This window comes from Phyllostomus hastatus, unplaced genomic scaffold (genome assembly GCF_019186645.2).
Source record: "Phyllostomus hastatus isolate PE091 unplaced genomic scaffold, TTU_PhHast_1.1 phas_contig_34, whole genome shotgun sequence".
NCBI classification, from domain to species: Eukaryota; Metazoa; Chordata; class Mammalia; order Chiroptera; family Phyllostomidae; genus Phyllostomus; species Phyllostomus hastatus.
This window is the reverse complement of record NW_025333857.1, coordinates 43,069,418-43,092,512: the sequence shown is the minus strand read 5'-3', so window position 1 is coordinate 43,092,512 and position 23,095 is coordinate 43,069,418. Positions and strand designations below refer to the sequence as shown.

Here is a 23,095-nt window from a genome sequence, read left to right as displayed (position 1 = left end):
TGTGGCATTACTAAACATTGATAAGTATGCGATTAACTTGTTGAATTGGTGGTAGTCTTTTTTTTAGTGATGTTGCAAAATTCTGCTTCAATAAACATTGATCTATAAAGTTAAAAGATAGAGTTTTTTTGGGTGAAGAGTTACAAAGTCTGAAAGATTGTCAAAATTTTGTGAATCAAGATTCAAGGTTTTTAAATGTATAGTACAGGGCTGGCTGGTGTAGCTCAGTGGGTTGAGCGCAAGCTGTGAACCAAAGGGTGGCCAGTTTGATTCCCAGTTGGGGCACATGCCTGGGTTCAGGCCAGGTCCCCAGAATGGGGTGCGTGAGAGGAACCACACATTGATATTTCCTTCCCTCTCTTTCTCCTTCTCTTTCCCTCTCTCTAAAATGAATAAATAAAATCTTAAAAAAAAAGTATAGTATGTGCTTTGTAAAGATGAACCCTGTATTGATTGAATATGCATTATGGACATTAAATGAGATGATGTTACAGGTTTTTACTCTGTTTGAACAGTTTGTTATTAATTTAAAAGTGTTCTTAAATAGAAATAATTATACATAGTTACCAGTATTTGCCACTATGTGAATAGTGGACAATAAGTACACTAATACCAGAATGCTGCGGTTGGTTTGAGTATTTTAAAACAGAGCATTAGAACAGGAATGATAATTTTGTCTCCAAAGAAATCTTAACAAATCTTAACACTAGATTGTAAATTGTATGATGTTAGGCCTTGACGTTTTTTTCGCTCCAGGATTTTGGTGGCATTTTACTGGCTGACTTTAGGTAATAGGCACATATTGCGCATTGAAGTGACTTGCCAGAAGCACGTAGAACACAAACATTCTTCTTTGGTTTCCAGTGTTATCTTGTGTTTCTCATAATAGAAACTTTCAGTTGTATGGCTTTTATGACATCTAAGGTATAGGAAACAGAGTTATATTTAATTAACTTTTTTTTTTTTTAGATTATCTGCAATGGTGAAATAAAGTAAATCAAGATGAGCAAGTTAAAAGGGGTATCAGAGAAAAGGTACTGTAATTTTAAATACCAGCATGTGTAAATATCAGAAATAATACATGAAGCAGTTATTTGAAACTCATTACTAAAAAAATATTTATGTTTAAATAGTATGTTATACAGTTGACCTTTGAACAACGTGGGTTGAACTGGGTGGATCCACTTATGTAAGGATATTTTTCAGTAAATGCCTGTACTGTTGTCATTCCACAGTTGGGTGTCCGTGGGTGCAGAGGGCTGCCTGTATGCACTGATCTAGGCCATTTTATATAGGGGGCTTGAAGATCTGCTGATGTGGGTATCTGCTGGGGGAGGGGGTGGCCTGGAACCAATCTTCTGTGGATATTAAGGGATGGTTTTGGGGATTCAGAAGTTATACATGAATTTTCAACTGCACATTTGCGGTGGTGGCTGGTACCTGTAACTTCTACATTGTTCAGGAGTCAACTGTATTTATACTGGTATATTAATAATTACCTTTTCAGTTAAAGCTTGAGTCAGCAAGCTATGACCCGTGGACCAAATCTGGCCTGGCTCTTGTTTTTATATGGCCTGTGAGCTAAGAATGATTTATGCATTTCTAAATGGTTGGGGAAATAAAAAGAATAATACATTGTGATATATGAATATTATATGAAATGCAAATTTCAGTGTACATCGGTAAAGTTTTACTGAGCATGCTCATTCATTCACGTGTCGTCTGGTCACTTTTGCACAACAGTGGCAGAGTTGAGTAGTTGCAACAGAACAGGTACGACTGTGTGGCCCAAAGCACCTGAAGTATATATTCTCTGGCCCTTTACAGAACAAGTTTAACTGACCCCTGACTTAAAGCACCATCTCTACTGTGTAATCTCTTATTTCTTAGCAAATCTGGAGGGGCAGAAGGAATATTGATACTTGTTGGGTTTGGACAAGATTGTAATTAGAAGGATTAGATTGGCAGATTTAAAGACCATGTGAATGGGTAGTGATTTAAATCAAATAATCATGTCTTCTAGGATATAACAAGCAGAATTTTTCTCTACTTCCCATTCACTGTCATCATGGTCATGCCCTAAATGTTATCACTGGCGAAATTCTCATTTATAAGTACTGATTTAGACGTTTTATTCCCCAATAACGGTCTTATCTGTATAGTTCACTTGCTCAAATGTCTGCATTGTGAGGGTTCTGCTTTATTCAGAGCTCTAATCTATTGGCTTTTATTTTTTTCTCATTTATCTCCTTTTCACCTAGTGTAGAATCGATTGTCTGTTATTACCCTCTTGCAAATACCTGAAATGTATTTATCTCACTTTGAGTGTGTGGTGTTTTATCACAACCACTGGACAAAGTTTTTTCCTTGGATAAATCTTTGTTGAACACCTGAATGATGTTGGAAGATGAACTAACTTGGCAGATATCAGTAAAAATTATTGATTAGCAACCTGAACTGAGCCCAACAATCTTATTACTGTGGTTCTCTGGAAAGTTCATTTTTCCCAACTTTTGTAATGACTATTTTATACTTTCTTTTTTTAAAAAAGTATTTATTTATTTTTAGAGAGATGGGAAGGGAGGGAAACCTGGCCTGCAACCCAGGCATATGCCCTGGAACTGAACTGACAACTCTTTGGTTGTTTGCAGGCTGGTGCTCAGTCTGCTGAGCCACACCAGTGAGGGCTACACTTCCTTTACCCTTCAAACCTTTGAAATCTTCAGATGTATACCCTCAGCAAACGACCATCTCTCAAGATATTTGGAGATAATACATTTATTATCCTCTTAATACTTTTAAAAACATTTTTATAGAATTTATTGGGGTAACATTGGTTCATAAAATTATATAGCTTTCAAGTGTACAGTTCTATAATACATCGTGTGTGTATTGTATTGTGTGTTCACCATCTCCTCACATTTCTTAAACCAACTTTACATGTTGCTTTTATTTGATTCCATCCTCTGCTTACCCTCCTGTTACTTATTCCAACAGAGGGTGTCTCTTTTCTTCTCAAAGACTAATGCTGTTACCTGTGTTCTAGATTTCACCTTCTTCCTTCCTTCTCAGGGTCTTTTAATATTTATTCTTTGTCTTGAATCTTTAACTCCTTTATTGCTTACCATTTAAAAATTCCAATGTTTATAAACTCTGTTCTTCTGTTATTCCCCAATTTATATGATTCCCTTAAAAGCCAAAAAATTTGAAATAGTCTATCAATACAGTCTATATCTCATTTCACACTCCTTAACCATTCTGGTTTAGTTTCTGTCTTATCCACTATACCAAAAGTACTTTGGAAAGCCACCTTTAATTTTCCTGAACAACTTTATTGAGGTACAATTATAATACAACAAATAATACAGAGAGAGTACAGTTTGGTAAGTTTGGCCTACGTATACCTGTGAAACCACTCCCTCAATCAAAACACTGAAAGATTCATCGCTTGTTTCCTGGTGCCCTTTTGTACTCCTTTCTTCCTGCCCCGTCCCTCCCTCGTCTACCTTCTGTCACCATAGATGTGTTTGTGTTCTAGAACTTTATATAAATGGAATTACACAGTGTGTCTTTTTGAGGTTTGGAGGTGGGAGATAGGGGTGTGTGACTGGCCTCCTTTACCCAGCGTACTTATTTTGAGATTCATCTCTTATAGTGTGTATCATTCATAATCATACTTTTTAAAATTACTAAGTAGTATTTCCTTGGATAGATATACTGCAATTTGTTTATTTATATTTTGGACATTTGGGTTTCTAGTTTTTAGCTATTACAAATAACGCTGTGAGGAGCATTTGTGTGCTAGTATTTATATGACCTTATGCTTTCTTTTCCCTTGGTCAAATACCTAGGATTGGAATGAAGAATATAGTAGGTCTATGTTTCTCTTTAGGAAACTGCCAACAAGCTAATAAACTGCCAGGGACATTACATCTTATACTCCTTCCAGCAGTATATGAAAATTCTAGTTTTTACATTCTCACCAACAGTTGGTATGGTCATTCTTTTTAAATTTTTAAATTCTATGGTCATTCTTTTAAAGCTGTAGCCATTCTAATAGGGATGTTTTGGTATCTCATTATGCTTTTAACTTGAATTTCCATAATTACTAATGATGTTGAGCATCTTTTCATGCACTTACTTGCTTCTAGCATATCTTATTTGGTGAAGTGTCTTTCTGAATCTTTTTCCCATTTTAATTGAAGTATTTGTTGTTTTTATTATTGAGCTTTAGAAGTTTTTTATATATTGTACATCCTATAATAGAGTTGCAGACATTTTCTCCCAGTCTTGACTTTTCATATTTTAAACAATGTCTTTTAAAGTTCAGAAGTCTTTAAATTAGGTGATGTCCATTGTGTTTATTTGTTCTTTTATAGGTAATGCTTTTTAAGTTGTCTGTAATTAACATATATATAACCCACGTTTACCAGTGTTTTCTTCTAGAAGTTTTATGGTTTTAATGTTTAGGTCGGTGCTCCGTTCTGAGTTAAGCTTTATACATGGTGTGAGGTACGGATAGAAGTTCTTTTGGCATAGGCACATCTAGTTGTTCCAGCACGGTTTTTGGAGTGACCATCCTTTCTCCACTGAATTGCCTAGGAACCTTTGTTAAAAATCAGTTGTCCGTGTGTGTTGGTCTGTGTTTGGACCGTGTTTTCTTCCATTGATCTAGATGTCTGTCTAACTGGTGGTACCTCATTGCTTGGATAACTATAGCTTTGTAATGGATCTCGAACTTGTGTGGGTCCACCAACTTTGTTCTTTATTTTCATAGTTGGCCCTGTTCTAGGTTCCTTTGCATTTCCATGGATTTTTGCACCAGTTTGACAATTTCTGCACAGTAGCCTGCTGGGATTTTGATTGGGATTGCCTTGATTCTATAGATAAGATTGGGAAGAATAGACATTTTAATATCGAGTCTGCTTATCCTTGAAGATGGTATATCTCTTTTGTTTATGACCTTCTTTCATTTCTTCCAGCAGTATTTTGTAGTTTTTAGTGTACTGATCTTTTACATTGTTTGTCAGATTTGTTCTATTATGTCCTACAAAAAGAATAGCTCTTTGAGTGTCTCCAATAATTTTTAAGAGTACAAAGGTAGTATGAGTTTTCTTCTGAAATTGAGAACTTCTGTCTTGGCCTACATTAACTTCTGTATTAAGCTAAAAATGAAGCTGAGAGTTACCTTAAACCATCCTTTTTCATTTTAAGTCTTTTTTTTGGTTGTTGTTGCTCTGATGGGGTATTTTTTGCATCTTGTCTTGTAACTTGCTGATTTGATCCTTTGCTTCCTCCAGCCTGCTTGTAATTCCTTCTAGTGTATTCTTCATTTCAGATAGAGCAGTCTTCATTTCCAACTGGTTTTACTGAGGTTGATCCAGTTTCATGTTGCTGTGATCCAAGAAAATGTTTGATATGTTAATTTTCTTGAATTTGTTAAGGCTTATTCTGTCCTACCTTGTGGTCTATCTTTGAGAATGATCCTTATCTTTGACAGTGGTTCTTATTGATGGTCCCTCTGTCCTTTTGTGGGCTGATGTACTTCTTCCCAAGTTCCTTATAATTCTCGCTAAGTTCCTTGAGCATCCTTATAACCATGACTTTGAACTCTATGCCTGATAAATTGCTTGCCTCCATTTCAGTTAGCTCTTTTTCTTGGGGTTCCTCCTTTTCTTTCATTTGAGGGTTGTTTCTTTGTCTTTCCATTTTAGCTGTTCTTTTGTCTGTTTCTACATACTAGATAGATCTGATTTTACTCTCTGTCTTCGTGTGGTGACCTTATGTGGTAGGAGTTGACTTATGTGGTAACAGTCCTGTGGGACTCAGTAGTGCAGGCTACATCTCCTGAGCTGGATGCTCTAGGAATGCTCCTTGTGTGGCTTATCCTGTTGTTCTTAGTCTTGATTGTTGTTGGCCTGTTTGTTGGTGGCCCTCCCCTGTGGCTGGCTCATTGAGAGGCTCAACCCCAGCCATGCCTTTTATGCTGGTAGTCCGGTGCTGACAGAACAAAGCAAAACAACACAAAACAAAACCCACACAAGCAAAACCCAAACCAAAACAAAAGCAACAACAACCCTAATAACAACAGCAAAACCAATGATAAAAGAGCAGGGAATAATAAAAGTGGAAAGAGAAGTAGAATATTATCGGAAAAACAGGAATACGATAAGACCAAAGGAAAGAAAAATGAGTATGAGAGGATAGAGGGAAGAGAAACCTTAAGAGTAAGGAATAGAAACAGGGAATCACTACAAAAGAACAAAGAAAGAGAAAATATAAAGTTAAAAAAATAAAAGGAGGGAAGAAGGCAAAATAGAGTAAGGAAAGGGAAGAGTAAAATATGAGATTTGAAAGAAAAGAGATAAAAATAGAAAAATTGAAGAAAAAAATGATAAAAAACTATGCTGAGGAATGAATAATGAAATTATTGTAAAAGATAAAAGTAGAATTCATCTTAACAGAGTTTAGCACTTGTCTGCTGGGTTCTCCCTCTGGATATAACCCTGTTGTTGTCTGAAGCTGGTGAAAGCCAATGTCAGATGCTGTCCACATCTAGCTCTAGGCAGCTGTTCAAAGATATGAGCAATGCTCAGTTTGTGACTGATTCCTGTGCATCTGGGATGGGTCTTGCTGCTCTGTAAGTCTGGGTTTTATCAGCACAGGACCCAGGTGTGGGTCTACTTATGACCAAAGGCACTGCCAGAACTGCTTCCACCTGCCTCTGCTTGGGGTCCTGCCCTTGGTCTTAGTCTAGCCACGACCTGTCTGTTTCTGAGGAGGCTTTTGGTGGAATCAGAGGGATGGGAACCCTGGGTCTCCTGTGGGAGGTTCCATTCAGACTTCAGGTAAGATGGTGGGGTGTGTTACCCCATCCCCACACGTCTGAGTTGGTCCCAGATTTTTTCCCTGAGCTTGGCAGGGCAAAGCCCTTAGTAGGATAGTGGGTGGGGCCTCCAGGGTCCAGAGTTTGGGTCCTCTAGAAACCAGGAGGGCATTTCTAGGCTCTCCCGGGATGGGGAAGGGCCAGTCTGATTCCTGGGAAAGTGTATGGAGTGGCCATGTCCTAAAGCCATTCTTTAATACCCCTGAGTCCACCTATGTTGCTGTCTCCTACAGCAGGGGATAAGATGCAGGTTGGGGGGAAGTAAGCAAGAAGAAAATTAAAAGTGATGCAGGGTGTTGGGAGCAAGGTTCCAGAGGGTGTGGCGATCGGTTTCCCACAGGGTGGGGTCTTTTTCCTCTGGGAGGGGCTTGCTCTTCTCAAGAAAAATGTCTGTTGTGGTATGGTGTCATATCTGAGCACCAGGAACCCAACGTCAGTTCCCCGAATCCTTTCCCCCAAGCCTTCCACTTGAGACTGTCCTCGTGTGACTCCAGACGCGGCTGCCCTCCCTTTGCATGAGCCCAAGGTGAGTACCTGGGAACGTGAAATCTGTGTGTTGGCCCCTTCAAACAAAAGAAAGGAAAAAAGAAAGAAAAAGGTGTCTTTGTCTCCTGTGGCCTCTGTCTCTCTTAAGTGGGCAAAAAAACTGTGGCCTTTCACTGTTGGATGCTGTGTGGGCAGGTGATCCCAGCACTGGTGCTCTGTGCTTGGGAGCCGGGTATGAGGTCCAAGATTCACTGCCCTCCAGGTGAAGCTCCCACAGCCCAGCGGCAACCTTGGCTCAAAGCCAGTGAAGGTGGTGTTGGTCTCTTTTGTGGTCCTACCCTTTCTTCCTGTCTCTAGGTGATTTCTGCCTGTCCTGGTTAAGTATCTCCTCTTCAGGTAGCCTTTACTTATTTATTTTGGGTGGATAGTCCCCTCTTTATTTTTATTTTCATCTTGGTTCTGGGAGGCAGTGTGAGATAAAATTCTACTCCATTGCTATCTTGCCACTCTCCATTGAGCTAGACTTTATTGCATTTAATTATTGCATAAGAGATAGTCAACGAAGTATTGTTCTCTTCCAGTTAGAATATTGTTTTCCTTACATATTTAAATATTTGACTATTTCTACAAAAGAATGATAATGATATTTCTGTTTTTCATGTCCTTTGATTTATGATGGAGAAGAATAAAGTGTGTTCAGGATTTTCAGAGAACTAGTAAAAATGTGATTAACAACAAAAATAATTAAAGAAAGAAAAAAGGAAGTTAAAAATGAGTTATAAATGATAAATATTTCTGAAAGATGATAATGTATGTTTTGGAAATAATACCATACTTGAAATTAAAACTTAATTTTTATGCGTCCTATTTAACTCTGAACTTTAGTATATTTTTATGGTAATTTTTCTGTCATGTTTTTATCTTATTTATGAGAACATCTTTATTTCCTACAGCTAATTTATATTTTAAAGTGGAAAAGGTAATAAAATTTATCTATCATTTGAAAACAGGTTCAGTAGTCCTTGCATTTGCTTGGGAAACTCTTTGTTGCAAGGAAAATATATGTACAGCATTGAGGCTTTGGTAATATCCAAGAAATCAAAAGCAGTAGGAGACCACTATAGTGAGACAGATATGTGAGTGATAATATCTTTAAAATATACATAATATCTTTAAAATATAACTTGATACAATGTTTCACATTGATCATATTTTTAATTTCATGATTTTCTCACTTATATAAAGTAATTAAAATTATAAATGGAACCTCTGGAGATTGGTCTTAGCCTCATTTTGATTCATCTAAAAAATAAAGTAAGATAGCCAAGATATATCTTTTTATTTAAAAAATTTCTGCTTTGCGGTATAGCTCAAATTGTTCATTGAAAAGCTCTATAGGTTCCCCCCACCACCACTAACATCTGAAAATTGTTCAGATGGTGGAGCTGCCCTCTGGTGTTCATCCTGTGTTCTTTCAACATTAGTGTCAATAGCCTTAAGGTTTTAGAGCTGAGTCGGTGGTGGCTAGAATGTTTTGTTCAGTTGTTATTATTCTGTAGATGAAAAAAGTAGACTAGAGAGGGAAACTGACTTGCCTATATTCTGAATTTCCACTTGCTTGCCTTCCTTCAAAAAAATATTCATCCACCACCTATCATTTGAAATAAGAATCACTTAGATGAAACTTAGAGGAAAGCTTTATTTTTTAATAGTGGTATAGTTTAATATAAAATTTTAAGTTATTGACAAAACACTCTTAATTTGGTATGGATATGTATTATGCTTCATGTGTTTTTGAATTTTTAAAATGGATGTTGTATTAGCTACTGAAAGAGAAAAATATTTGAATAAAATTAGGAAAACATACTCAATTATTGCACTTGTGAATTTTTGTTTCCATAATGCAAATTTCTTTTAAACATGGATCATGGAACTGTTTTTAGATGTATTTTCCCTAGTATGTAAACTGTAGTAACTTAATACCATTTTTCACCAAAAAGAACTAGGTCTCTCAAGAAGAACTGGCTTGGCTCAGAATCTTTATGTTCTTAAGTTAATGAAGACTTCCAAAAGTTTTTTTGTTCATGTGGGTTAATTTATCTATTGATATTTACCATATTACAAATTAAACTGAGAAATGAAAAAATTAATTTAAAAATAATAAACCCAATACATAACATAATAACTTTATATTAAAAATAATTATACTTTCAAAAAATAGTGGGAAGAATGGCATTGCTTTATTACATTTTTGAAAATTTAGTGTTTAGCTTAATGGGAGACAGTTGGGTTTTCTTGCTTCTGAGTTCAGTCTCGTGATACATGTGTCACTGTATATTATGCATACAGAGTTTGTGCATGTGATGTTCTTATATTAGGATATGAAGACAGTCTGGGTGCACATAGATACGAACTTGGAAAATGAAGGAGTATTTGAATAAAAGGACTTTTCAGATAATTGTGTGTAATTGTCCTTTGATTTACGCTGGAGAAAAATAAAGTTAGATGTTCAGTGTTTGGAGGAAATAGTAAAAAGGTGATTAAAGAAAGTAACAGGTATAAATGAGGAATGAACATTTCTGAATGATAACGTATTTTCAAAATAAAGCCATATTATGTGAAATTTAAATTGAAATGGATATTCTTTGATATTACACTCAAACTTGGCAAGTGGTAGTTTCTTAAAGTTAGTTGCCATGAATCTGAATCCCACTTTTTATTCTCTGTTACATTAAAATTTATTGGCTTCTCTTGTACTTTGAATGGTTCTTTTACTTATGTCTGAATTTGTAACATCACATGTTGGCCATTTAGAAAATATTGATTTCATGAGTTATTCAGGTCTTCTAAATATTGACACATTTTGTTACACAGTATTAAAACATTACATTTATTTGTATATGTTTTTATTCTTGTTCAGTTACAGTTCTCCCCATTCCCCCCCATTACTCTCCCCTGCCCTACCTATTCCTACCTCCCATATTCAATTCTCCCCTTTTCCATTGTCTTTGTCCATGGGTTCTTTATGCATGTTCCTTGATGACCCTTCCTCTTCTTTCCCCTGTTATCCCCCCCATTACCTACAGTTTGTTCTTTATTTCCAAGTCTGTGATTATATTTTGCTTGCTTGTTTGTTTTGTTGATTAGGTTCCACTTATAGATGAGATTATATGGCATTTGTCTTTCACCACCTGGCTTATTTCACTTAGCATAATGCTCTCCAGTTCCATCCATGTTGACGGAAAGGGTAGGAGCTCCTTCTTTCTTTCTGCTGTGTAATATTCCATTGGGTAAATGTACCACAGTTTTTTGATCCATTCATTTACTGATGGGCACTTAGGTTGCTTCCAGCACTTGGCTGTTGTAAATTGTGCTGCTGTGAACATTGGAGTGCATAGGTTCTTTTGGATTGGTGTTTCAGGATTCTTAGGATATAATCCCAGCAGTGGAATTGCCAGGTCAAAAGGCAGTTCCATCTTTTGAGTTTTCTGAGGAAATTCCATCCTGGTTTCCACAATGGCTGCACCAGTCTGCATTCCAACCAACAGTGCACTAGGGTTCCCTTTTCTCCACAACCTCGCCAGCCCTTGTTGTTTGTTGATTTGTTTATGATAGCCACTGTGACCACTGTGAAGTGGTATGTCATTGTGGTTTTAATTTGCATGTTTCTGATGGCTAGTGATGCCGAGCATCTTTTCATATGTCTCTGGGCCCTCTGTATATCCATTCTTCTTGGAGAACTGTCTGTTCAGGTCCTTTGCCCATTTTTTCATTGGATTGCTTGTCTTCCTGGAGTGAAGTTGTGTGAGTTCTTTATGTATTTTTGAGATCATATCCTTGTCCAAGGTGTCATTGGCAAATATGTTTTCCTATACAGTTGGTTTCCGTTTCATTTTGCTGATGTGTTCTTTAGCCGTGCAGAAGCTTTTTAATTTGATGAAGTCCCATTTGTTTATTCTTTTCTTTATATCTCTTGCTGTAGAGGAGATATCAGTGAAAATATTGCTGCCTGGAATATCTGATATTTTCCTGCCTGTGTTCTCCTCTAGGACTTTAATAGTGTCATGACTTATATTTAAGTCTTTTATCTACCTTGAATTTATTTTTGTGTATGGTGTAAGTTGGTGGTTGAGTTTTATTTTTTTACATGAAACTGTCCAGATTGCCCAACACCATTTGTTAAAGAGGCTGTTTTTACTCCATTTTATGCTCCAGCTCCTTTTGTCCAATATTAATTGACCATAGAGACTTGGGTTTATTTCTGGGCTCTCTATTCTGTTCCATTGATCTGTGTGTCTTTTCTTATGCCAGTACCAGATTGTTTTGATTACAGTGGCCTTGTAATATAGTTTGATATCAGGTTTTGCAATCCCTCCTACTTTATTCTTTCTCAAAATTGCTGAGACTATTTGGGGTCATTTATGGTTCCATATAAATTTTTGAAATGTTCTATATCTGTGAAATATATTATTGGTATTTTTATAGGAATTGCATTGAATCTATAAATTGCTTTGGGTAATATGGACATTTCAATGATGTTAGTTCTTCCAATCCATGAACACAGTATATCTTTCCATTTATTTGTGTCTTCCTTAATTTCTTCAGTGTTGTGTAGTTTTCTAAGTACAGATCTTTTACCTTCTTGGTTAGGTTTATTCCTAGGTAGTTTATTTTTCTTGTTGCTATAGCAAATGGGATTTTTTCCTGATTTCTGTTTCTGATATTTCATTGTTGATATACAAAAATGCCTTTGATTTCTGAATATTGACTTTGTATCCTGCTGTTTTGCCAAATTCACTTATTAGGTCAAGTAGGTTTTTGTTGGAGTCTGTAGGGTTTTGTTTGTACACTATCATGTCGTCTGCAAACAATGACAGTTTTACTTCCTCCTTTCCAATTTGGATGCCTTGTATTTCTTTTTCTTGTCTGATCACTGTGGCTGGAACTTCCAGTACTATGTTGATAGGAGTGGTGAAAGAGGACACCATTATCTGGTTCCTGATCTTAGTGGGAAAACTTTTGGTTTTTGCCTGTTGAGTTTGATGTTGGCTGTAGGTTTTTCATATATGACCTTTATTATTTTGAGGTATGCTCCGTCTACTCCCACTTGGCTGAATGTTTTATCATAAATGGGTGCTCTACCTTATCAAATGTTTTTTCTGCATCTATTGATATGATTGTGTGATTTTTGTCTTTCCTTTTGTTTATGTGGTGTATTACATTTATTGATTTGTGATATTGTACCATTCTTGCATCCCTGGGATGAATTCCACTTGATCACGGTGTTTGATCTTTTTTATGTATTGCTGGATGTGGTTTGCCAATATTTGTTGAGGATTTTAGCATCTTTGTTCATCAGAGATACTGGCCTGTAGTTTTCTTCTTTGTTGTGTCTATCTGTTTTTGGGATTAGGATGATACTGGCCTTATAGAACGAATTTGGGAGTCTTCCCTCTTCTTTGATTTTTTGGAATAGTTTGAGAAGGATAGGGGTTAGCTCTTCCTTAAAGTTTTTGTAAAATTCTCCTGTGTAACTGTCCAGTCCAGGGCTTTTGTGTGCTGGGAGTTTTTGATTACTGCTTCAATATTACTACTTGTTATCGGTCTGTTCAGGCTTTCTGCTTCTTCTTGATTCAGTTTTGGAAGATTATATTTTTCTAGAAATTTGTCCGTTTTACCCAGGTTTTCAGATTTCTTGGCATATAGTTTGTAGTAATTTCTTACAATCCTTTGTAAGTTGTAAGGTGTCAGTTGTAATCTCTCCTCTTTCATTTCTGATTTTATTTACTTGGGTCCTCTTTATTCTTGATGAGACTGGTTAAAGGCTTGTCAATTTTGTTTATCTTTTCAAAGAATGAGTTCCTGGAATTATTGATCCTTTGAATTGTACTTTCAGTCTTTATGTCATTTAAGTCTGCTCTGACCTTGGTTATTTCTTTTCTTCTATTTGCTCTAAGTTTTATTTGTTGTTGTTCCTCTGGTTCTTGTAGGTGTAGGTTTAGGTTGATTATTTGAAATGTTTCTATCTTTTTTAGGTAGGCCTGGTTTGGTATGAATTTCCCTGTCAGTACTGGCTTTGCTATGTCCCATCGGTTTTGGACTGTTGTGTGTTCATTTTCATTTGTTTCCAGAAACTTTCTGATTCCTTCCTTAATCTCATTATTAACCTGTTCATTGATTAATAGCTTGCTATTCAGTCTTCATGAATTTGAATGTTTTTGAGTTTTTCACTTGAGGTTGGTTTCTAGTTTCAGGCCCTTATGGTTAGATAAAGTGCTTGATATAATTTCATTTATCTTGAATTTACTGAGGCTTGTTTTGTGTCCTATTAATGTGGTCTGTCTTTGAAAATGTTAAAAAATATTACATTTGTAAATATCACCATTGGTTTTTATCAGAAAATTTTCAAGTTAGCAGGGAGCTGTCAAGGTCATGTTTGATAGATCCATGTTGTTCAAAATTCTCATTTTGGCTCGAAAGCTCCAGTTTTATCATTGGGAACAAATCAAACACTTGTTTTCTAGAAATGATTGATTCACTTTTTAAAAAATTATTTCCATAAAATTGTTATGTTAAATAACCCAGTCTGAATAGTCATTGTTAGTTTTTTTTTTTAGTAAAAATGATGTTCTGTGAAAAAAGTGGCTAGTTCAGCCTGCATTTGAAATAGTCACACAGTGTTTCCTCCAAGGTAACCATCTTATTTCAGGGTACACTTGAAATGTTTATGCACATACAGAATATTCAAGAGATGTATACTCATGGGTAAAACTGGCATTTTTGTTTTTAACCGACTGCATGGTGGTGAAGAACACAGTAAATACAGTATAGTTTGCTGTCACTGCCTTGATTTGTGTCATGGTGCCAGCCCATTACCATCACACCAACTCTGCAAATATCAACACAATGTCAAATAATGTGCTAGTATTTTTAGGAAAAATTTTTTGACCATGCAGATTTTTTGAAAGGGTCGCAGTTACTCTCCGAGTTTTGTAGAGTACATTGAGTACTGCTGGCCAGTAACAGTCTTATCATACCAGAAAGGGAGGAAACTGTCGAAGACTAGGATCATATCAAAAGAACTGAGGAGCCAACTTGACGAGACATTCATTGATTAAAGATGGGACAATTTGAGCATTGATAACTACCCTGGGTAAAACATATCAAATGTGTTTAAATATGTAAGTTCCTACTGGTACACGAAACTAAAATACTTCATTGGTTATCTGGAGAAGATTTTAGGAAATGAAATCATTCTTCTAAAAATTGATAAATATAGATAAATAAAAAAATCTAGCATTTATTTTCCTTTTATTTGATGAACTGTACCTCTGGATAATCAGAGATTTTTCTCTCTATGGAGTAATCCTAATTAGCACACAAAGAAGGAATGGAATGATAGAGTACATTATTTTCAACCCTTAATGTAATATTGGATCTAGGCAATGATGCCCAGTGACTGCTTATATTACAATTGTATTTGCTTCCTATGGAAGATTATAGTAGCACACATAAAGAATTCATGCCACCAAATCAGACCTTAATCAGATTAGGCTTTAAATTTAACTACCAGTTTACAGAAAATATGGAGGATAGACAAATATATTAATGTTACCATGGGTGTGTAATTGGCAAAATCCAGAATGCTGGAAACTATAGGACAAACCACCCAGATTCGTTAACAAATACATTGTGAGGGGAAAAAAAAGAGTGATAAGAAACATCTAGATTAGAAGACAAATGGAAAGAAGGGATAGGGTCAAGTCAAGCAACATGTACAAAGGACCCGTGGACAAAGACAACGGGGGAGGAGGATTGAATGTGGGAGGTTGGGGTGGGCAGGGCAGGGGAGAATAATGGGGGAGAAATGCGGACAGCTGTAATTGAACACCAATAAATTAAGAAAAGGCAAATACAATGTGTAGACCTCATTTGGTTTCTGATTTGTACAAATTAACTGTTAATGAGAGAATATGAATTTGGGAAGTTTGAACTATGACTAGAGTTTTAGATTAAAGGATTATTGTTACTGCTTTTGGTACAGTAGTGCTATTGTAGTTATATATATTTTATTATACATATTTTAAAGAGTTCTTATTGTAGAAAATAGATAATGCCAATTACTTATATAGGAAATGATCCCTTTGAGATTTGCTTCAAAATTAGCCAGTGGGCTGTGTGTGCCCGCAGGTAGGTGTGTGTGAAATGAGATTGTCCCTGAGGTGGTGACTGTTGGAGCTGGGTGATGGGTATGCAATGGTTCACTGTCCTGTTTTGTCTCCTTTTGCTCATGTTCGGAATTTCCCATAATGTTGCTGTTTCCACTCACTCAGATTTACAACAACAGTTTTAAGGAATCATTTCTCTCTTCTGAGATATTGGAAGAAAAAGAAAATATATGAAAATGTTACTTATTTTCCTCACTGCAGAATTTTTTATTTAAAAATATGAAATATCTCTGAAAACCAAAAGGATAGAGCATAATATTATAAACAATCACCCAAGAAATAAAACTAAAAATGTGATGTGTACAATTGTCTAGTAACATTAATCTCCCTTACCTGAATTTGATGTTCATTTCCATGTGTGTATCTCTCTCTATAAAAACATATTTTCTTACATATATACTGTAGAATACACTAAAGAATATATTGTATTCAGTGTGTATGTTTTAAAACTGTTAATGAAGTACTGTACATATCCTTAAAGTTTTTTGGGTTATGTTTTCATTTGGAGATTTATACATATTAATACATATTTTCATTTCTATACTATGCTAACTGAAAAATTAAGAAATAATGCATTATTTTATTTGAAATTGTGTATTAGGTACATTATTTTACTTTAAGTGGTTTATCAGGTACATATGCTCAATATATATATGTATTTCAACCTCCAGGTATCTTTTCAGATAAAGTACCTCCAAATTTGAAGCATTGGGCATAGTTGTTAATCAGAAAAATATGTAATAAATATACTGTTTTCCATATGTTTCCAGATATTTTTGTTCATTCCAGAATATAGCTGTGTATTGCCTATTCTGTGCATGCCAATATTTAAAAAACTGGGTGTATAGAATATGGCATGCAAGGTCTCTACCTTCATGGAATTTACATCATTTCAAATAGTGATGAAATTTACGGGTACATTTTAATATTGGAAGCGGAGGGTCTGATGGAGAAGTGGGGACGTCTTCAGGTAGTGACTTGAAAGGAGGAGTCAGCCACATGAGAGGTGGAAGAAACCACCCTTGATGTCGAGAGGACAGCAAGACCTTGAGGTTGGGGCAACCTTACTGAAGGCCACTGGGACTGGACCCCAGTGCATAACACTAAAAATAAAGTGTTAGAGGTAGATGGAGTCCAGATGGTCTAGGGATGGTTAAACTGTGATAAAATAGTAAGATTTTACTAAAAGTCTGGTGGGAAATCATTGAAGGGTTTTTAGCTGGATAGCAACTTCATTAGATTTGTGTTTACACAAATCTATGTGATGATAAAATGTCTGAGAACTGTATGCTTTCTAGTATCAGTTTCTTGGTTTTGCTGTTATTCTATAGTTAGGTAAAATTTAACCATTGAGGAAACTAGGTGAAAGGTCAGGGACCACTGTACTAGTTTTGCAATTTCCTGTGAGTCTTTATAATTATTGTAAAATAGAAAGTGAAAAAAAAAAAACAACCCCTCACTGTGAAATGGATTACTGGGCAGCAGGAATGAAAGCAGACTGGTTAGGAGACTGTAATCTCCTAGTGAGAGATGATGATTGCTTGGCTTTAGGCAGTAGCAGACATGGGTAGAGAAGCAGATGGATTTGAGATATTGTAGAGATGGAACAGGTTTTGGGTTGGTGTGTGGAAAAGGAGGTCTGTATTTTTGTCTTGATCAACCGATGTTTTCATGTAAGTTTGGAAAAGTTAAGATTGGGAGAGGAATAGGCTGAGAGAAGAAAACAGTTTTTTTTTATGTTGGGCTTGTTAGGCTGGGTAAACTATCAGAAACTGAGGTTGGAGTTGAATGTGGGAGCCAAGCAGCATGTGAATGATAATTACAGCTGTGGGGTTAGATGAGATCACTCGGGGCGGAAGAGGGGAGAGAGTGAAGAGATGAGAGCTGGGGACAGAGCCGCAGGGGGTGACGTCAGGGTCTAGACGCAGGGGTGGGTGTCCAGCCTGCAGCCCACGGCACACATGCAGCTCAGGATGGCTGTGAATGCCGCCCAACACAAAACAGTACATTTACTTAAAACATTATGGATTTTTTTTTGTGACTGTGTGTCACAGTGTATTTAATGTGTGACCCAAGACAACTCTTCTTCTTCCAGTGTGGCCCAGAGAGGCCAAAAGTTTGGACAGCCCTGGTAGAGGTTTGTCAGAGGAAGACCAAACAGAGGACATTTAAAAGAAGTGTGGTGATAGGAAGAACATCAGGAGAGTATGGAGCCATTGAAGCCCAATGAAGAAAGTGGTTTTAGAGGGCACCATCCGATTGGGATATTGCTGAGACACTGAGTATGATGAGGAAAGAAGCAGCCAGGAAGTTTGGGGAAGACCTCAGGGTGCAGAAGGCAAACTAGTAGTTTGAGAAAGTGAATATTGCGTGAGGAAATGGAAAGAGCAAATCCAGACTTTCAGGGCGTAGCAGAGAAGTGGGGTAGCTAGCGGGAGCTCCTAGATCATATTTGTGTGCCGATGGGTATGATCCAGTTGACGGTGGGGGGGGGGGGGGAGAAGGTGGTGACTCAGAGAAATGCTAATTGATGGAGCAAATACACTAAACATGCAGGAGGGGCTGGGTCAAGAGGAGGAGTTGTTCTTTGAATCTCAATATACCAGCCAAAGGGTGTTCTTGAAAAGCCAGTCAGAGTGCTTCTGCTTGTAAACTTCCCATTTCACTTAGTGCAAAGACAGTGGTCTTTCTGTGCCCTAATTTAAAGTGATATTCTTTTTAGCCTTAACAATAATTCTCGGATTGTTGGACTCCTGGCTCAGCTGGAGAAGATCAATACTGATTCTACAGAATCAGACAGTGCCAGATATGTCACATCAAAAATTCTTCATCTGGCTCAAAGTCAGGGTAAGTTTTAATCTCTTGTTTTTGGAATTTATTTTCAATTCTTTAAAGTGGATGTTAAGAATGCTTACACTTTCGATAGATGATTTTTTCTCAAATAGACTCAAGAAGTATAACATGGAATAACTGTGAAAGAAATTAACCTTCAAAGCATTGTTTCTAACAAATGATGATTTTACTTATGTATGAATTCCTCTCCCCCGTCAATATTCAAATACCTAATTCCAGTGCTACTTGTTTCAGGATGTTGACAAAATAGGCCAGATAACATAGAACATTGGTTATTGGTGTGGTTTCCACTTTGCATGCAGGCTCTATCATTCAGTGGCTGGGAGATTTTAGGAAAATTTTGAATCTCTAGGACTTAGTTGTACCATCTCCGAAATAGAGATAAAAGATATCATGTTGTTATTATTAGTTTTATATGAGAAGCATGTAAAAAGAATGTTTAAAATGTTCAATAAGTGATATCTGTTAAATGAAGCTAGTATTACTTACTGCATTGGTATCAAAGTCTTGATACAGAGTACAAGAGAAAGATACTGACTTTACACTTAGGAACATAAATGTGAAAAATTCCAAATAAAATATTAGTGAATTAAGTCTAATTATACATTAAGAGATAAATGTCATTGCTAAAGAACGCTTATTTCAGTAATGTAAATGGTTTTAATACCAGGAAATATTTCTCAATTGATGCTAAAAAAAGGAATTTAAGATTCTAAAACATGTACTTGATAAAAAAAAGCAACAAACCTGAGTTTTCTTTTTTTAAATAAGTGTAACACAGCAGCTACCTTAATATTTAACAGTGACACTGAAGGCATTCTGTTAAAATTAAGATCCAGATAATTCACAGTTAATATTTTAATATATTTAATTTTATATTTTATTAACCTGGAAGTTCCGGTGATTGAAGTAAGATGTTTAGTAGGTATTTGCTGTGTTCATTGGCTTAGTATCTATTTATCCTTCATTGTGGCCACAGACCTTTAGTTTTTTTGATAATTTCCTCCTGTGCAACCCATGTGTTTAGAGGGTTGTTAGGAGAACTCCCAAACCCAGGCGAGGTCTTTAAAAGATTGCATTTGTTCCCAGCAAAATCTAAAATACCTGCACCTTTTAATTCAGAAAGTCACTGTACCAGAATCTAGCCTTTGGAAATATGCTTATCAATTAAGGCAGATGTACAAGGATGTTCATCGTGTTAGTGCAAAGATAGATGTACCAAGTGTATTCACTGTATTATCCTCAAAACAAAACAAAAACCAACACAAACAAAACATCCCTCACATCTATAGATAACACTTGAGTACTCTGCTTCCACTAGTGTAGACTCTTTCCATCACAGCCTGAAAGCTCCTACTCGAACATAACTGCTGAAAGTGCCCCCAACCATGCCATTACCAGAGACTGCCCTCTCTCCACCCTGCCAGCTCCACGGGGGTGTCTAACCCCTGATTATTGCTTCCTGGGGTTGTGTAATGCAGTGGCTGTTCACAGGACCTGCTATTAACCAGTCAGCACAGTATGAGTTAGTGGTGACAGATTTTCCCATTTTACGTTCCTCTCTCATCCTCTACTGTCTTCTTTTTGAATTTGGTTTTACAGACATTAATGTTTTTCCTTTTTTAAAATTGCTGCAGACAGTTGTCATTCTTTTTAAGCATTAGTAATGGGACAGCAGGAAGCAGAGAAGAACAGTGTTTTAGATCTTCATATCACTTATGGGAGTTCCTATTTTGAAAGATTAAAAGGCTTCTGTAAGTTTTACAAAGTCCCATTACCTGGACCTGCGATGATGCACGACAGCAGGAGATTGTTAGTTTAAAAATAAATATGAATCTAACATTTAGCATATTTATTTTGTAGGGAATGTAGATAGTCGTCATAATAACATTATACCCTGACCTCTCTGTAGTACATTAGTCCCTCTCTTTAATAACTTCTAATTTAGAGTAACTTAATTTTCAGATGGATATCTAATGATTTCTAAAGCTGCAACCAAGTCTGAGCTTTTGTGACTTGTATTGAACACCCCATGCTTCATGTTCTTGTGAAATTGAAGATGTATAATTTTCATGTATCCAAACTATTCCACATGTAACTCTTTGCTCATTCACAAGGAAAGTCAAACAGGATTTGCTTTGGGCAGAAGTATAATGTTCTGAAGGCCAAGTATCACCCCCCTCCCCCACTGTTATCAGGGCCTCAGTGCTTACTGATCTGCTCTTAAACTCCCTTGACTATCCCCATATGGAACAGATTTGGTACTACCAGGCTCTTGAACTTTATTGTGTGTGTGCTGTATTGAGAATAGGTTGTGCTGTCTTTTTAAAAATCTCAAAATGAGAAATGAATGGCATTGTCATCCTGTATTAAAAGAATTTCTGACACTAATAATTTAGGTGTGAAAAAGTTGGAGAAGGGCATCAGATATCTTGTGCACCAGTCTTGCTGAAAGAATGATTACTGTGACCCCTTTAGAAGTGCATTAAATCAGGAAAGACTGTAAGCTTTGGGTTCAGAAACACCTTTGGGTCACCTGGTCTCGTACTTGCTTAATGACTTTGTGCAGGTTTTTTTTTCTGAACTTAAGTTTTGATATATGAAAAGAGTAGTTTTTCTCCCAGAGGGTTACAGTGAGTCATAAATGAGGCATAGTGTGGTAAAATAAACGCAATAGTAAATACTAGTTCCTTTCCTAAATGATGGCCTATGATCTACCTCTCTTTCGTTAATCACAGGAGAAGAATTGTGGAAAGCTCTAGTTTTATTATTCGAGATTCAGAAGTTTAAAATAGTATTAATTCAATCAAAACATTTAAAATGGTACCAGGTTTCTGTTTTCACCAGTTTGGTAGAATGTTTTCCAGCTCTAGTCATACAGATGATGAAGAGGCCTGCCCTTACACTCCTTTCCCTCCTCCAGTGCTGGTGCCTGCACCGTGTTAGTGACTAAGATTTCAGGTGCACAGATGGGGAGTCACCTAGTACCTAACAGGAGCTGTGATGAAGTGCAGGGAAGATCTCGTGAACTGGAAGTCTCCAGAGAGTAGAATTAGCAACACTAGAGAGAGGAATGCATGAGAACCAATTTAGAATGTTTACTAGACCCGTGCAGACTTGTTTATTCTATGTTAGTTGTATAATAAAAGTGTATGTGATTTTTATTTTATGTTTTAGAAGAAATTCTTTTTTCTACTTTTCAGAAAAAACAAGAAGAGAAATGACAGCCAAAGGTTCTACAGGAGTGGAAGTTCTACTGTCAACATTAGAGGTAAACCACTTAGCGACTTTAATTATGTAACTATTAATATCAACTAGTTTTAAGGAAAAAATATAAATGAAGTATAAAATTTTTATACTGGAGGTAAAGCCAGTGAATGGAAGTTTGTTTTATGTTTCAATTTAACATTTAGAATGGTGATAAAAACTTTCTAATACATATTAGGTAAACCTCTAAGTATATTACCCTACAATTATCTGATAAACATATACTTTTTAAAATCTTTATATGCTATTCTAATTGGTAATAGGAAATAAAGCATTAGCTGTGAATATGTCTTCAGCTTAAAATAAATGATTGGTATTGGAAATTCTCATGTATTATGTCAGCTGGTATATATTTGTGACTTAATTTACTACATATATATTGGTTGAAAACTATATTATATTTGTAGAAATGAAATTTCTGTGTCAGTGTAAAAGTTTTGGGTGGATCAGCAGGATATATTCAGAATCATGATATTTTATTCAGTGCAGTATTAAGAACAGGGGTAGTAAGTTCCATTGTATACCTCATGTTTACACGATATTGTGTTTCAAAATATATCTCAATAGAACTAGAAACAAAGAACAGGGAGTGAATTTGTGTTTGTTGATAGGAATTACTTCCTATCAAAAATGAAATAAAGCTGTTATTTTGAATTGATCTGTCAGCTTAAAGCAAATCTCAGTAAAAATACTAACAGTTTTGTTTTTGTAGTTCAGTGGGAAAATAATAAGCAAGAATAGGAAGGATGTTTCTGAAAACGAAAAGAAATGAGAAAATACCAACCCCACCAAATATCAGAGAACATGATAAAACTTCAGTAATTCAGATAATTTAGAAATTATGTATGAGTAGTTGGTGGACATCAGTGTAATAGAATAAAAAAATCCAGAACTAAATTAAAATGCTTGTGGGAATTCAGTACTACTTAATAGAAAGTAGCATTTCAGATCAAGGAAGGACAAATGATTGCTTAATAAGTGGAGCTGGGACAAACTGGGAGCCCTGCAGAAAAGCATAATGTTGAATCCTTACTTCCTACACCAAAATAGGTTCCATATCAAGCAAATATTTAAGCATGGAGAGTAGAATCATAATACTAGAGGAAGTAATGAGAGGAATTTATAAATAATTTTACAACAGGGAAGGCTTTTCTAAGTAAAACACAGGAACTGTGATAGAAAAGGTTGGTAATTTAACTACATTAACAAAAGTGCATGGGGAAAAGCACCACAGACACTTGGCAAACTGAGGAAGAATAATTCAACTTGTAAAGTGGTTTTTACATCCTCACCTGAGGACATGCCCATTGATTCCAGAGAGAGGGAAAGGAAGGGACTGAGAGAGGGAACATAGATGTGAGAGAGAAGCATTGAT

The 23,095-nt window shown here is 36.1% G+C and overlaps 1 protein-coding gene across 8 annotated transcripts in view; it reads left to right on the top strand.

Moving 5' to 3' along the window:
- The window catches only part of AGTPBP1 (ATP/GTP binding carboxypeptidase 1), a 128,808-nt gene that overhangs the window by 16,039 nt on the left and 89,674 nt on the right, over positions 1 to 23,095 (top strand). For all 8 annotated transcript variants that reach the window (XM_045840558.1, XM_045840562.1, XM_045840561.1 and 5 more), the window contains 3 exons: positions 970 to 1,034; positions 18,323 to 18,447; positions 21,657 to 21,724. In XM_045840558.1, the coding sequence (XP_045696514.1) occupies positions 1,003 to 1,034; positions 18,323 to 18,447; positions 21,657 to 21,724 (225 nt within the window). In that variant the 5' untranslated portion in view covers positions 970 to 1,002. The remainder of the gene's footprint in view (positions 1 to 969; positions 1,035 to 18,322; positions 18,448 to 21,656; positions 21,725 to 23,095) is intronic.